The sequence below is a fragment of the Lepidochelys olivacea genome (genome assembly GCF_965140295.1).
Source record: "Lepidochelys olivacea isolate rLepOli2 genome assembly, chromosome: 22".
Lineage (NCBI taxonomy): Eukaryota > Metazoa > Chordata > Testudines > Cheloniidae > Lepidochelys > Lepidochelys olivacea.
Genome location: NC_140432.1, coordinates 13,903,597 through 13,918,112, shown reverse-complemented (window position 1 = coordinate 13,918,112; position 14,516 = coordinate 13,903,597). Strand labels below are relative to the sequence as shown.

Here is a 14,516-nt window from a genome sequence, read left to right as displayed (position 1 = left end):
CAAGCTTCCTCCTCAGCGTATCTCAGCCCTGACCTCATGGGGCCATTTGTAGGGAGGCAAGGGGGATTCTGCTTAGCTACAGTGATGAGAGTGCCAACAAGGCGGCCAATTAATGCTATGTTGGCAAGCTGGGGTGAGACCACCAGACTGTTCCAATGTGTCACACAACAGCCATCAGATGGAAACAATTTCAAGGCCAGATCTTCAGCTGGTGTAAACTGGCATAATTCCACAGAAGTAAAGGAGAGCTACGCTGATTTACAACAATGGTCTGGATTCAAACCAACCGCCAAGAGTTGTAAGGCCCTATTTTACATGCCAACCCCTGCCCTCCCAATATTCCAGTTGGTTTTTATTTTCTGCAAGTTGGCACAGGAGAGCCTGCTGGACTTTGAGTCAGTACCAAAGCCATCGTTGGCAAGAACTTGAAGAATAATGATGGATTAAGGAGAAAAGCACCCATAAAAACTAAATTAAAAAATCCCACCTCACTTAGCATTAGACATTGGACTTGGACGCTGAGTTCCGTTCAGAGAAGAACAGCCGTTTTTTAAGGCGGTTCTTTATGTAGTGAAATTCTCCTGGGATTTTGGGTTTCATACACATGGTTACTCAAAGCGAGGAGGACCTTCAAATTCTGTGCAACCACAGAAGAGTTAGAGTATGTCAGAAAGGAAAACCTACTAGAATGCGCCATATTGGTATATATGTATATATAGACATACGTATGGAGGCCCAGCTGAGATGGAGGCAGAGCTGAGTATGGCCTGTAATGCAGCAGACAACTCACCCCACCTCTGCTTAGTAGAGCTGACTGAAAAGGGGGTAATTATTTTTCCATTAACAATTTTAAATTTTCCCCAAAATTTTCCATGAAAATGTTTCATATTTAGACAAGAAAACCAATCCAAACGAAACAACACTTTTCAGTCTTTCGAGTCTCCCCTTTTCTCTCTCCTCCCCTCTTCCCCACGCCCCAGGGCAAAGTGAAAAGGGGCGGGGGAGGAGAGGGGAGAGGCAAGAAAGGAGTGTGCCAGACAAAATGGGAAAATGTTTTGATTTTCAAAAAATGAACATTTTTCAGTTTTTAACTAAAAAACCCAAACCATTTAAAAAAAACAGTTTAAAAAATAATAAAAAAAATCAACCATCTTTACTCCTAGTAGCCTGATATACAAGCTGAATGGGAAAGAGACAGAATGCAACTCAGTTGTACCTTATATCAAATAAACCCCTCTGTTCTGATAAATTAGACCACATGCCCTCAAGAGCAAGGGGCTGTCTTTATCACTGTCTTTTGTACTGGACAAGTGAATAAGAATTGATGACAGGTGGACCATTCCTAATTCACGATCTGAGCTCCCTGCCCCAAGTTGGGGGGGGGGGGGGGCGGGGTAGATGTAACATTTGGATCCAGGGGGATGGGGAAGGTTTATAATTTGTATGTTATTTGGATTGCAGTAGCAGACAGTCCCCATTGTACTAAGTACTGTACAAACACAACAGGTGTCTAGAGGCCAGAGTGTCTAGAAAAGTCTAGGTTCCCATTGTGTTACTCAGCACACATGCATTGCAGAACAGGGCTCTGTGGAGTTCCAATTTGATTTGTACACTCAGATTTTCAGGGGTTTAATCTGGATCATTAAGAAAGAGGACTTGTTTTTAAAGAAAGAAATGGAGTTTGGAAAAAGCATTCCTAAGAGAAACAGGGGTATGTGTGTGGGGAAGAAGGGGGGCACCCTCCTTGAGAAACACTCAGGTAAAAGTGGTGTCAAATTATTGGTCAATAGCTCCTCTCATTTGGGGTACAAAAGACTCCCCCCAAAAAGGACCACACAATAAAAGGAAAGCCTGTCTGAAGTACTGTGTTTTGCACATTGTTAAACTGAAGCAATCTGTTCTAGTGAACCCTTTTCAAAGAGGCCATTTCTGTGTGAAAAAGCCAGTTGTGCAGAGCTGGAAGGCACACAGCTGTAGACAGCTGTGGGGCTGGTCCTGTTACAGAATCATTTTAAGAGGGAATTCTGGCATGCCGACGGGAGGCCCGAGAAGGGTTGCTTGGCTGGAAAGTACAGTTTGCTTCTGTATTAGCTGGGATGCATTCACCTTCCTTCGCTGCTCAATTTAACGAATAGGGAGCTTGTTGAAGCTAAATTAGTCAGAACTAGAGCTTTTTTTTTAAAAAAAATAATTCTATTTTTTTTTTTTTGCAAAAATTTCCCTGCGGTGACCTCTTTCTCCTGGCAAGCTTCCAAATCATTCCAAGGATTCTACTGCTCTGTCAGTATCACCCTGTGCCTGGTATGAATAAATCCACCACTCCCCAGTGCTTAAGGAGAATTCTGCTGCTCCATGTGTTTCTAAATCGTTCCACACTTTCCTCTGAGGACAAGCCAATACCAAAAGGGTGCATCTGTTCTGTACTCTTGCTCTTTCCAACAATGCAAAACCACACACATTGCTATTATTAATTACTTGTATTACAGTAGTGGCTAGAACCCCATTTGAGATCCCCTCAGAGCAGCAAAATGAGGAGGGAGCCAGGTCCACCATGTCAAAAATGCTTTTTAGTATAAGACCAGAAGGGTTCTTTAACTACCTAATGCCCGTGAGGAATATCACCGGGTGCCTAGCTAATTAAGGTGAACCGGGGCAGTAGCAGTGCTATGCTGAAAGACGGCTATGTGTGGTTTTCGGAACAGCTGAAAACTATTGTGAGGAGCAAACATCAAACCAAATCACCTTCCCCGTGCTGAGGGCAACTAGTCTTCACGGGCTCTGCAATGCCAATGTAACGCCATTCTCCTGGTGGGTCACTGGCACAGGGATCAAACCTGATACTCAGAATCTGATCTAAAAGCGTATGCCTCTACTACTTGAGCTAAAAGACCCAGTGTTGCAGTCGTCTTGGTCCCAGGATATTAGAGAGACAAGCTGGTCTCTCTAAAAGACCCAGAGCAGTTTGCCACAGACGATGGAGACATATCAATGTCTAAATGTGTGCCAGCTACCACTAGAGGGGGAGACAAAGTGTGAGTAACAGCAACATGACTCACTTCACTTCATTGCTGGTTTCTGAACTGTCTGTGAGGCTCAGGTAGGGTGACCAGATGTCCCGATTTTATAGGGACAGTCCTGATTTTTCGGTCTTTTTCTTATATAGGCTCCTATTACTCCCGACCCCCTGTCCCGATTTTTCACACTTGCTATCTGGTCACCCTAGGCTCAGGGCAGAAAAGAACCAACGTGGAGCTGGTAGCTATGTGTGTGAACACCATCCCCTTGGAATTGGGGCGTTTGCAGTGATGTGGGCGGGGGAGACAAGTGGAGAGCTTATCCAGCTGGGAAGGGAAGGAAGCAGGAGTGAGGAAAGAGTTTGGTCCATGTTACAGATGGTGCTGGAAGGACAATTATGGAAACTAAATTATTTGCCCTGCAGTTGGAGGGTTAATGGGATTTAAGCTTTCATCTTCCCAGAAAACATGCTGAAAACTTAGCCAAAGGCATACTTAAACAGTTTGCTAGTAAAACAATGCAATTTGGCTTTTGTTGTGTTGTTGTTGTTAAGAGGAACCTCATAGGAATTCTGTAAAATTCTGCCCACAAAAGCAATTTGTGTATTTTTAGTGCTGCTCCTGCATTAGAAATATGTTTGTTTTTAAATGCACTTTTTATTGTTTTCATTGTATGCACATTAAATGCAAGATCAAAAGCAATTCATGAAGCTGAGCATCAAAAACCAAGTTTCATTCTCTAAAGAAGTGGCAGCAAACATGGGAGTGTAGGAAAGAACCAAGGTTCCTTCTCTCAGAGGGTAAAAATAATGGCCCTGATTCTTCACTACTTTGAACCTTGCGTAGTTATTTATAGCAATGCAAAGGGAAGGTAAAACGCTACCACTGGTGTGAGTGCATTGATAGCATATCACATCCACTTTGCACATGTGAATATGTCAACTAGACCTGACTGAACTTTTTCAAGTGAAAAAAAGTCTTTCCCCCCCCATCAAACAGCCATCTTGGAAAAAACTAAATATTGCATGAAAATGTTCCAACATTAATTGCAATTATTTGTTCCTCCACAACATTTCCCATGTTATTTTTAAACAAATATTTAAACAGCAATTTTTTATCAAACTCTTGTTCAAGATGGCATGGGCTATTGGACATTTCCATTTGTGGAAAAAACTTGCTTTCTTATTTTTGGTCAATGGAAAATTCAGAAAATGATTTCAATAAAACACTAGGTAAATATATTACAAAAAATTGAATGAAAGATGGAAAATAGCTCTGTTCTGAATCCTGTGAAATAGAAACAACTTCAATATTTAAAAATTTTTCAGAACCCACTTTTTAGAAATTCTCTCTGACAACGCAAGTGACAAAGTAATGGAGCATCAGGCCCCGAGGTTTATTTCACTCTTTAGGTATTGGATTGCAACATGGAAAACTTGCAAAGCTATAACAGAAAGCAGACCAAAGATAAGTCTTGTAGTTAGCACAGGGTCACTGAATCAAGAGATTTGGATTCTACTGCCAGCTCCCGCTCTAGCTTGATTGTTCAACTTCATACTAGTCTCTTCACCTCTCTATGCTTCAGTTTCCCCATCTGTAAAATGGGAATAAAAATACATGAGGGGGGGCGAGTGGTTGAAGCTTAGTGCTTTGATGTTTGAAATGTATTTTGCAGTCCTACAATGGAAGGCAGTAGAGAACTACAAAGAATTTTTATTATTAGATTTGTATAGCCTTATTATGACAACAAGTATCGTGGCACAAAAGTGGTCAAGATCTCATTTTTAACAGAAAAATGGCACTTCAGACAGCTGCGCCTGTGCGAACAGCGCCACCTTCTGAATCACAACCCTTCTTGTGGCAGTAAAGAGTAATTTAATGGTAACTGTGCCCTTTACAAGAAAGCATCATCACGAAATGGGACCAGCTGTTTGTGGCGTGAATACAAAGCTGGCTGCAAAGAAACCAACACAGCAATACAGAGTAATAGCAAAAATGGTAAAACCTCTGGATTTTGAATTGGACCTGTGTCAGTAGGATCTTCATGTATCCATCTGTGCATGATAAGTAATAAGTTCAGTACATTAAGTAAAGGTCAGAGTTACTGGGATTTGGGGGTGGGGGAATAGTACAAGGTATGGCCCTGCATTCCTTCACACTTCATGAAATCCTGTCTCCAAATAGTAAAACAAATGAGGAAAGCAGCAAGCTGCCTCCTGCAACAATTCTAGAGCAGCTGTAAACGTTTTATTGCGTAAGTGCATGCAGCTACAATCTGAGCAAATACAGTGCAGAAAGCAGACTTTCAGACCTTCTTTTAAGAAAGACAAGCTGATGTGGTTGGGCAAACATTCCTAACGAAAATCAGAATTGCACTGATGAACTGACGTTTGTGCAGCACATTGGAGTAAAGCGCTATAGGTGAAATTCACTCCTGTGCAGAATGCCAACAAAGGCCTTTGCAGTTGGATCGCTTAAATCCCATCTAAGCCCTTAAAATAAGGGTTCAATGGGACTTGAATATGCACACCGGCGCTCCTCCTATTATTTGTGATGATGAAATCCACCACCTCCACGGCTACTGCATGACCAGCCAACTAGCTATCCATTGCAACTACTGACTCATCTTTGTTCATGCTTCAGCTGCTACAAACTAATGCAAGATTCATCCCCTGCTTAGGGTGCTAGCCTGGGAGAGTCCGGAGACTGAGATTTAACACACTGCTCCACCACTGATTTCTTGCGGGACCTTAACCAAGTCCCTTCTAGGCGCTCTGTGCCTCAGTTCCCCACCTGCAAAAGGAGAACAGCACTTTCCTAATTCACAGTGGGGTTATGAGAATAAATACATCAAAGATGCTGAGGTGTTCAGGCAATATGTTAATAGAGGTCATTAACAGTACCTAAGACAGATATACATAGCCCTCCAGTGGACCAAGTCCAATGTCAGATAACAAGCTTCTCACAGCAAGAGTTCAAATGAAATGGAAATAAGGCTCCTGCAATCAGAAGATTCCTCTGTTGGTGTAAATTAGCATCACTTCATAGATATCTATGCAACCATATTGACTCATATCAGCTGAGGATCTAGCCCAGAATGTAACTATTGAAAGCTTTTGCATGGTCCCAGTGCTCTCACATCTAACTCCAATTCAGTCATCTTGAAGCCTACAGTTAAGATTTCCATGATGCTGAAGACCCACAGTGGAATAAATTTACATGTGTTGGTGTCAAAAAGCGAAATATTCCAGACTGAATCTTACCTGCAGTCCTTGCAGAAGGTCTAATCTCCCCTGGGAGTCCCATGTGCCCAAGGATGTAACAGGTCCCTCGGTGTAAAATCTGTATCCTAAAAAGAACCATTTATATTAAATGTACCAAAAGGTTAAGCAAGACTTGAGAAGAGTTACTACTAATTTAGACCTTGAACTTGCAAAACCATATGTATATGCATGACTTTAAACAAATGAGTAGCCCCATCACATTCAATAGAACAACCCACATGCTTCATAGATCTTAAGGACAGAAGGACCCATTAGATTCATCTAGTCCTGTATAACACAGACCATAGATTGTCACTCAGTTACCCTCTGTATTGAGCCAAGTAACTGGTGTTTGATTAAAGAGCACTCACTACAGAAAGGAATCTAATAATGAAGACATGGAGATTCCACCACTTTTCTTGGTAGTTTGTTCCAATGGTTAAATCACCCTCATAGTTTAAAAAAAAAAAAAGGTGACTTTTTTTCTAATTTGAGTTTGTCTGGCTTTAACTTCCAGCCATTGGTTCTTGTTACAGCTTTCTCAACTAAGTTAAACAGTCCTTTTAGAGCCTGGTATTTTCTCCCCATGAGGGTACTTATACACTGTAATCATGTCACCCTCAGTGTTCTTTTTGATAAGATAAACTGTTTGAGTTTCTTAAGTCTCTCAATGAAAGAAATTTTTTCCAGACCTCAAATAAGTGGTCTCTCTCTTCCATGCACTCTCTCCAGTTTTTCAATATCTTTTTTAAAGTATATACACCAGAAATGTATGCTGAGCTTAAAGTTAAGCATGGATGCAAGTCTTTGCAAGATCGGTGTCTTAATCTGACGTTTCAAGGAAGCTAAATTTTCCAGATTGAGTAATGTTTATGGTTTAATAAAGTGAATCCAATCTAGAGAGGATCATCACTGGAGGTAAACAAATAATAGAAAACAATTTCCTTGTGAGAAAGTTTCTTTTCCTTTAACGTTTTTATTTACTATTAGGGCTGTCAAGTGATTAAAAAAATTAATCACGACTAATTGCACTGTTAAACAATAATAGAATACCATTTATTTAAATATTTTTGAATGTTTTCTACATTTTCAAATATATTGATTTCAATTACAACACAATACAAAGTGTACAGTGCTCACTTTGTATTTATTTTTGATTACAAGTATTTGCACTGTAAAAAACAAAAAATAGTATTTTTCAATTCACCTAATACAAGTACTGTAGTGCAATCTCTTTATCATGAAAGTTGAACTTACAAATGTAGAATTATGTACAAAAAATAACTGCATTCAAAAATAAAACAGTGTAAAACTTAAGACCCTACAAATCCAATCAGTCCTACTTCTTGTTCAGCCAATCACTTAGACAAACAAGTTTGTTGACATTTGCAGAAGATAATGCTGCCTGCTTCTTGTTTACAATGTGACCTGAAACTGGCATTTGCATGGCACTGATGTAGCTGGTGTCACAAGGCATTTAGGTGCCAGACACGCAAAAGATTCGCATGTCCCTTCATGCTTCAACCACCATTCCAGAGGACGTGTCCATACTGATGATGGGTTCTGCCTGATAACGATCCAAAGCAGAGTGGACCGGCGCATGTTCATTTTCATCATCTGAATCAGATGCCAACAGCAGAAGGTTGATTTTCTTTTTTGGTGGCTCAGGTTCTGTAGTTTCCGCATCTGAGTGTTGCTCTTTTAAGACTTCAGAAAGCATGCTCCACACCTCGTCCCCCTCAGATTTTGGGCAGCTCTTCAGATTCTTAAACCTTGGGTTGAGTGCTGTAGCTATTTTTAGAAATCTCACATTGGTACCTTCTTTGAGTTTTGTCAAATCTGCTGTGAAAGTGTTCTTAAAACATACAACATGTGCTGGGTCATCTTCCGAGATTGCTATAACGTGAAATAAATGGCAGAATGTGTCTAAAACAGAACAGGAGACACACAATTCTCCCCCAAGGAGTTCAGTCACAAAATTAATTAACACATTTTTTTTTTTTAACAAGCATTGTCAGCCTGGAAGCATATCTTCTGGAATGGTGGCCGAAGCATGAAGGAACATATGAATGTTTAGCTTATCTGGCACCTAAATGCCTTGCAACGCCGGCTACAAAAGTGCCATACGAATGCCTGTCCTCACTTTCAGGTGACATTGTAAATAAGAAGGCAGGCAGCAGTATCTCCGATAAATGTAAAGAAACTTGTTTGTCTGAGCAATTGGCTGAACAAGAAGTAGGACTGAGTGGATTTGTAGGCTCTAAAGTTTATTTTTGTGTGTGCCCTTTTGTGTGCAGTTATGTAACAAAAAAAAATCTACGTTTGTAAGTTACACTTTCACAATAAAGAGATTGCACTACAGTACTTGTATGAGGCAAATTGAAAAATACTATTTCTTTTATCATTTTTACAGTGCAAATATTTGTAATCAAAAATAACAAATGAGCACTGTACATTTTGTATTCTGTGTTGTAATAAAAATCCAATATACTTGAAAATGTAGAAAAACATCCAAAAAATTTAATAAATTTCAAGTGGTATCTACAGTGCGATTAATCACAATTAATTTTTTAACTTGCATGAGTTAACTACGATTAATTGACAGCCCTATTGAATATCTGTTGTTTTACTCTGAGGATTTTGAATAGTCTAAATTTCCGCTGTGTTGCTCGGTTCCTGAAATAAGCAATATGCTATTGTTTCTGTTCTCTTACTGGATGAACATGCAGGTGTGTAGCACCCTTTACAAGTCCATCTAAAGAGGATGGTCTACAGGGGATAACAGCCTACCACCGATGCCAGTTAGTGGAGTTATTCCTTTAGCACAAATGTAAGCGGTCCTGAGTTCAAACCCCACTGATTACCCAGTGTAGTATGGTCTTTACACAAGCATATCAGTCAAGAATACTTTAATGAGTGTGTTTTAAATCTGGTTGCTGTAAACACTTGTGTATGCAACTTTGACATTCTGTTTTCCCTGAACATTTTTGCAGGTAAAACATAATCAGCGTGAATAGTCACAGAAAAACTAAGACAAAAGAGTCACAGAAGCGGCCTAAGCAAATCCATTGCAAAATTTGCAGTAAGTTGTGTGAGCTATTCACCACATATTAAGTTTGTTGTCCTTCTGGCATCAAAGAGCTAATATTTTCTGTCTGTACGTGTTACATTTGTATCCATTTCCTTGTAGGAACACTCAATACCAAGCTCAGACTATAAATTATATTCTGTTTGGACATTCTTCATACTTTGTATATCTTACCAGTAAATATTTAATTTATCATACAGTATAGAATGCCACCCCACTTCTTAAGTGACAAATTGGTACTTTAATTAAAAAAAAGGTCTAGAATTTTCCAGATTCAGAGTCAAAGCTTAGGTTGTGTTTTAGGTTTCTGTCAACACCCCAATAGTGACTACAAAGTCAATGGTGAAAAAAACCCAAAACAGATCAGTATCTACATTGATTCATAGATTGCAAAGGCCAGAAGGGACCACTGTGATTATCTAGTCTACTCCCTGCATGACACAGGACCCAGATCTTCCCCAAAATAATTCCTGTTTGAACGAGAGCAGATCTTTTAGAAAAACTTCCAATCTGATTTAAAAGTCACCAGCGATGGAGAATCCAACACAACCCTGGATAAGCTGTTCTGATGGTTAATTACCTTCACTGTTCAAAATTTACACCGCAACACCTTCACTGACTGGAAGGAATTCTAAAAATGTTAGACCCGATTCCAAACACATCTCCCTTTGAGAACTCAAGAGAAACGGTTGTCATGTGTTAAGCTTTTAGGGTGATTCTGCCACTACGCAGTGATGACAAGAGATGAGTAATACTCAGAACACTGAAGAAAAGATAGCCTTGTGAGTAGACCATTGTGTTTATTCAGTATTTTTCCATGAGTTCAGGGCAATATGATGTGTGTGTTGTCTGGGGCCTCTCCCAGAGAAATGCTCACACCGTAATGATTCCCACGGAACTCATAACCAATGATCTGTCTGCGGAGAAAGATCAGCTGGAAAGCACAGACTCTGTCTACATAAAGATTCACATCTGAGGATTGGCCTTGTTGTACCTGGTCCAACTCAGGGATGGGAGAGGGTGCAAAGGAGGCTACTCTGTTTTAGGACTGTGGCCCCCTTGGGACATTCTAGCAGCTGGGGAATGGCTGGAGGCTGTAGTTCCTTGAACGGTATCTTTTTTCCTACAAACACGCTGTCTTCCCAGAGGCTGCAAAGTTGGAGCAGGAGGAGAGGGGCCCAAGACTAGCCGATTTGCCTGAGTGTTTGTGGCAGAAGTGTTCCCGTGACTAACCTGAAAACTTCAAGGAGTTACCCAGTCAGGAAGCAGAAACACCACCATGTGACTTAAGTTCAAGAAAGCGCAAAGAGCGTCTGATCCCGCAAGGTACTGAGCACGGTCAGCTTCCATTCAGGAGCACTTAGCAGATCCACAAAGGTACTTAGGCACCGAAGTCCCAGTGTTAAGCTCCACTGAAATCCACAAAACTCTTGTTCAGTTCCTGGCTAACTCTGTAGGTGCCTAAGTTTCTGCCTCTGGACTAAGGCACTGCTGCCTCATTGAAGATGTCCAGACACCTATCTCCTGCCTAAGCCCCAGCTCACTCCACAAACCAGGGGAAGAGAGTCAGAGGAGCATCTATCTTACCTGGGCAACCTGATCGAGTAGGAGCAGCATCCATTGAGAGCCAAAGTGGCTTTGAATAGCATTAACCACTTGCTGAATAATTGAGAAGAAGAAACGAAATCAGTAAAAATCAAAGTCTGTTCCCAGATAATTAGTGAACATAACTCCATCCAATGTATTTTTCTCTACAGGAAGGTCACCTAGCACTGCTCACAGTGTCCCATCCTCCCTTTGATCCTGGCTTTCTTATGATTCAGTGGCCTTCCTCCTCCTTTCTGGCTGGCAGGATTGGATGTACTTGGGTAGGATTCAATACCAAGAGGGAGTTGAGCAACTGCAAACTGCTTCCTCCACCCCTTCCCCCCCCCTCTTCTGCTGCTCAAAAGGAGGTAAACAAAACTTCTAGGAGGTTGACTGTGTGATTAAGGTTGGCAGGGTTCAGGCTGCTTCAGTCCTTGCTAAGATCTACCAGAGAATATCAGAAGCTTCCTTTCCATTCTGCAGCTTAAAGAGGAGCTATCAGCAATCTCTGGGTCAGACCATGCAGTGTTAGCCCCGAGAAAGAACTTGGAGCATGTTACTCACTATTATTTATGTGAGAACTCCTTGTGGTTCCAGTTGTGATCAGGGCCCCATTCTGATAGGTACTGTACAGACGGGTCCATGCTTCAATTAGTTTGCAATTTAAATAGACAGGCCAAACAAAAGATGGGAGGAGAAACAGACACCAAGAGGGGACATGACTTGTCCGACATCACACAGCCAGTCAGTGTCAGAGCCAGGACCTGAATTCTCCTGCCTTTGGCCCTGATCAAGAAAAGCACTTAACCATGTGTGTAACTTTAAACACGAGTGTCGTAACATTGACTTCAAATGCTCTGTTGCATTGGAGCCTATCTACAATGTCCCAGGTCAGCTCTTCCTCTTCAAACCTCTTCTCCAAAGCACCAGCAAGGGGTGCGAAAGTATAATATCCTGGTCTGCATCCAGATTTCAAAAACCCCTCAGTTCAGAAATGTTTAAATCCAGGTTTTAAAGGTCAGGCCCATCTTGAACCACTGCAAAAAAAAAAAGGCTTGATTTGTTGTGTAGCTTGTTTTCAACATTGTGAGTCATTTCCCTTGACTTGCTTTCTCCTTCAGCTCTATTTCACTATATATTTTTATACAATCTCTTCCTAAAACAATTGTAAATCCTTCTCTAGAGGGAGCCAAGGAGAGGGTTCGTGCCACAAGACAATTCTCACCTCTCCATCCTTACCCATCTCCTCTGCTCATGGTTTACAAATAGGTCAGCAAGCCTACATTACATGCAACATCTTTGTATAAGGTGGGTTGGTTCCCCTCTAGTAGCTGGTCCAAAGAGAGGATAAAAGTCTACTACAGCTGCCAGCTAGTGAAACTAACACCAAATGCTAATGGAGTGAACACCAAGAGTGTGCTACCAGTAGATACTTTGTAGACAAGACATGGGTCTTGTCCCAAAAGGCTAATATATCTAACGGTCTCATTTGTTGCTCTCCACCAATGGCTATGATATTCCTCTGACTTGCGTATGGTACCAAACGTTATGAAGATTGTTCTTTATCATTTTCACCTCCCTCGTTTCTCTCAGGATTTCATCTCCATCTGCCACAACGTGTCTGAGTGAATCTTAACAAGCAGATTTTAGGTGCTCACTTTTTTTTCCTGTTTTTGAATTCCTATACTTGACATGAGGATTAAGAGGAGTTTTTACATTGTACACACACTGCAATCAACTCACCTCTTGACTTTTTTCTGCCTGTATCTCAATTCCTCACCACTCTCCTCCAGACTTTCATTTCATTCTTACTTTGGAAATGATAAATCTTCTCGGAAATGTTTTCTATGAACATCTCATCAGTCACTTTAGCCTTCACAGTACCAACCAGTGAAAACTCCAACTTTCTAGATGCTTTAGCATTTAGATACCCTTCATGTATCTAGGGCTATAGACTTCAGCATTCAACAATGCTTGTGTAGCGGCTTTTTTATGAACAAAGAATCCTGTTCCTTACTAATTTACACTTTACTTCTCCTTACATGGGTTCTTTGAGCTCCTTTTATCTCTACCTTATTGCTACCAAGCTTGTCATTTTCCAGCATGTGTTCAACAGCTTTTATTTTATTATATCCAGCCAAATCTTCTATTAATGTTATCCATTAGTTTACAATCAACTGGGTTACATTTTTTCTTCCATCTACCTTCAAATTGCTCCTCTTGGTTTCTATGCTAGACACCGTTGCCTTACAATAGATAGGACAGGTTTTTCAGGATTTGCATTTCCTTTATACATCCTGATTTTTAGAGGGCCCAAACCAAACAGGGCTGTAATTCCTATGCAGGAATCTGGTTAAGAATTTTGACCGAAATAGAAACAGGAATTGCCATACTGGGCCTGACCAGCATTCCAGCTATTACTGTCTCAGCAGAGCCCCCGCCAGCTGCTTTAGAGGAAGATACAAGAACGCTTGCAATTATGGGATAACCTGCCCATTCAGTTTTAGAATCCTGCAGTTTCTAAAGTTGAATGCCTAAACTTTGGGACCAAGGCCCCCATTCAAGAAAGCACTTAAACACGTGCTAAGTGCTTTCCTAAACACAGATGCTACCCTGAATCAAGGGCAAAATTCAGTTCAACTCAGTCTTCAGCCGGGCTGACCATCCTCAGCTCTATTTAAAGTTACAGATACTCAGAACCACTGAAAATCAGATCAAGATTATTTTGGTCCCTAAATATGAATTTACGTGCCTGGCTGTAAGGCACCTCTGAAGATTGGGTTGAACTGAATTTTACCCTCATCTTTCACTAAGGCTTCTAAGCACCACTAGCCTTAGTGAAGGATCAGGGTCCTATTGTGCCAGGTGCTGTACAAACATACTAAAATGCAGACCGGGATGAAAACGGTCTAAAAGTGGTACCATGAAATACAGAAAACTGTTGTAAAACAATCAAGTAATAACCTGTAACAACAATAGAGCAGCACATTACACTTCCATATGGATTCTTTTTACTGAAGAACATCCAAAGCAATGACCTTATAGCAATTGACCAGTAGTAACACTTGTGATGCTAGGACTTCTAACTTTGAAAGAGTTGTGGGTCACTCACAGGAGGTGTTTTGACATCAGAGCCATTAGAAATGTGGTAGAGAATTATTTACCTTTGGCATGCCTGCTGCTAAAGCACTGGCTTCCATTCAATCAATGGAAATGTTAGTTCTTTGCATACCTTACATTCTTGGAGTAATACAATTCTGTATCAAAATCTATTCCTATTGCTTGATTTATGAAAATTGCTGCAACGTGCTGCATTCATAATAGGCTTATTGGATCAAAAAGAGAAAAAAATAAATATAGTAAATTTTTAAGCCAAGAGAGGGTGGTTATTGCCATCTAACATGTCAAGTTGCAGTTCTTACAGAAGTTGTTTGCCTCCTAAATGTGACAATTTTATTTCAGAAGGTGACGATGTTTTGAGAATCTGTTGCAACCTATGGACAAAGTCATGGCTGATTTGCTCTCCAACATTCTTTGGATTTTGTAATATGTCAATACATCGTG

General features: G+C 40.7%; 1 protein-coding gene across 1 annotated transcript in view; it reads right to left on the bottom strand.

The window, feature by feature from the left end:
• Window positions 1-14,516, bottom strand: part of LOC311511335 (uncharacterized protein) — a 205,574-nt gene that overhangs the window by 133,317 nt on the left and 57,741 nt on the right. Inside the window, exon 2 of the mRNA XM_084611853.1 lies at window positions 6,278-6,363. Coding sequence (XP_084467979.1) covers window positions 6,278-6,363 — 86 coding nt within the window. The remainder of the gene's footprint in view (window positions 1-6,277; window positions 6,364-14,516) is intronic.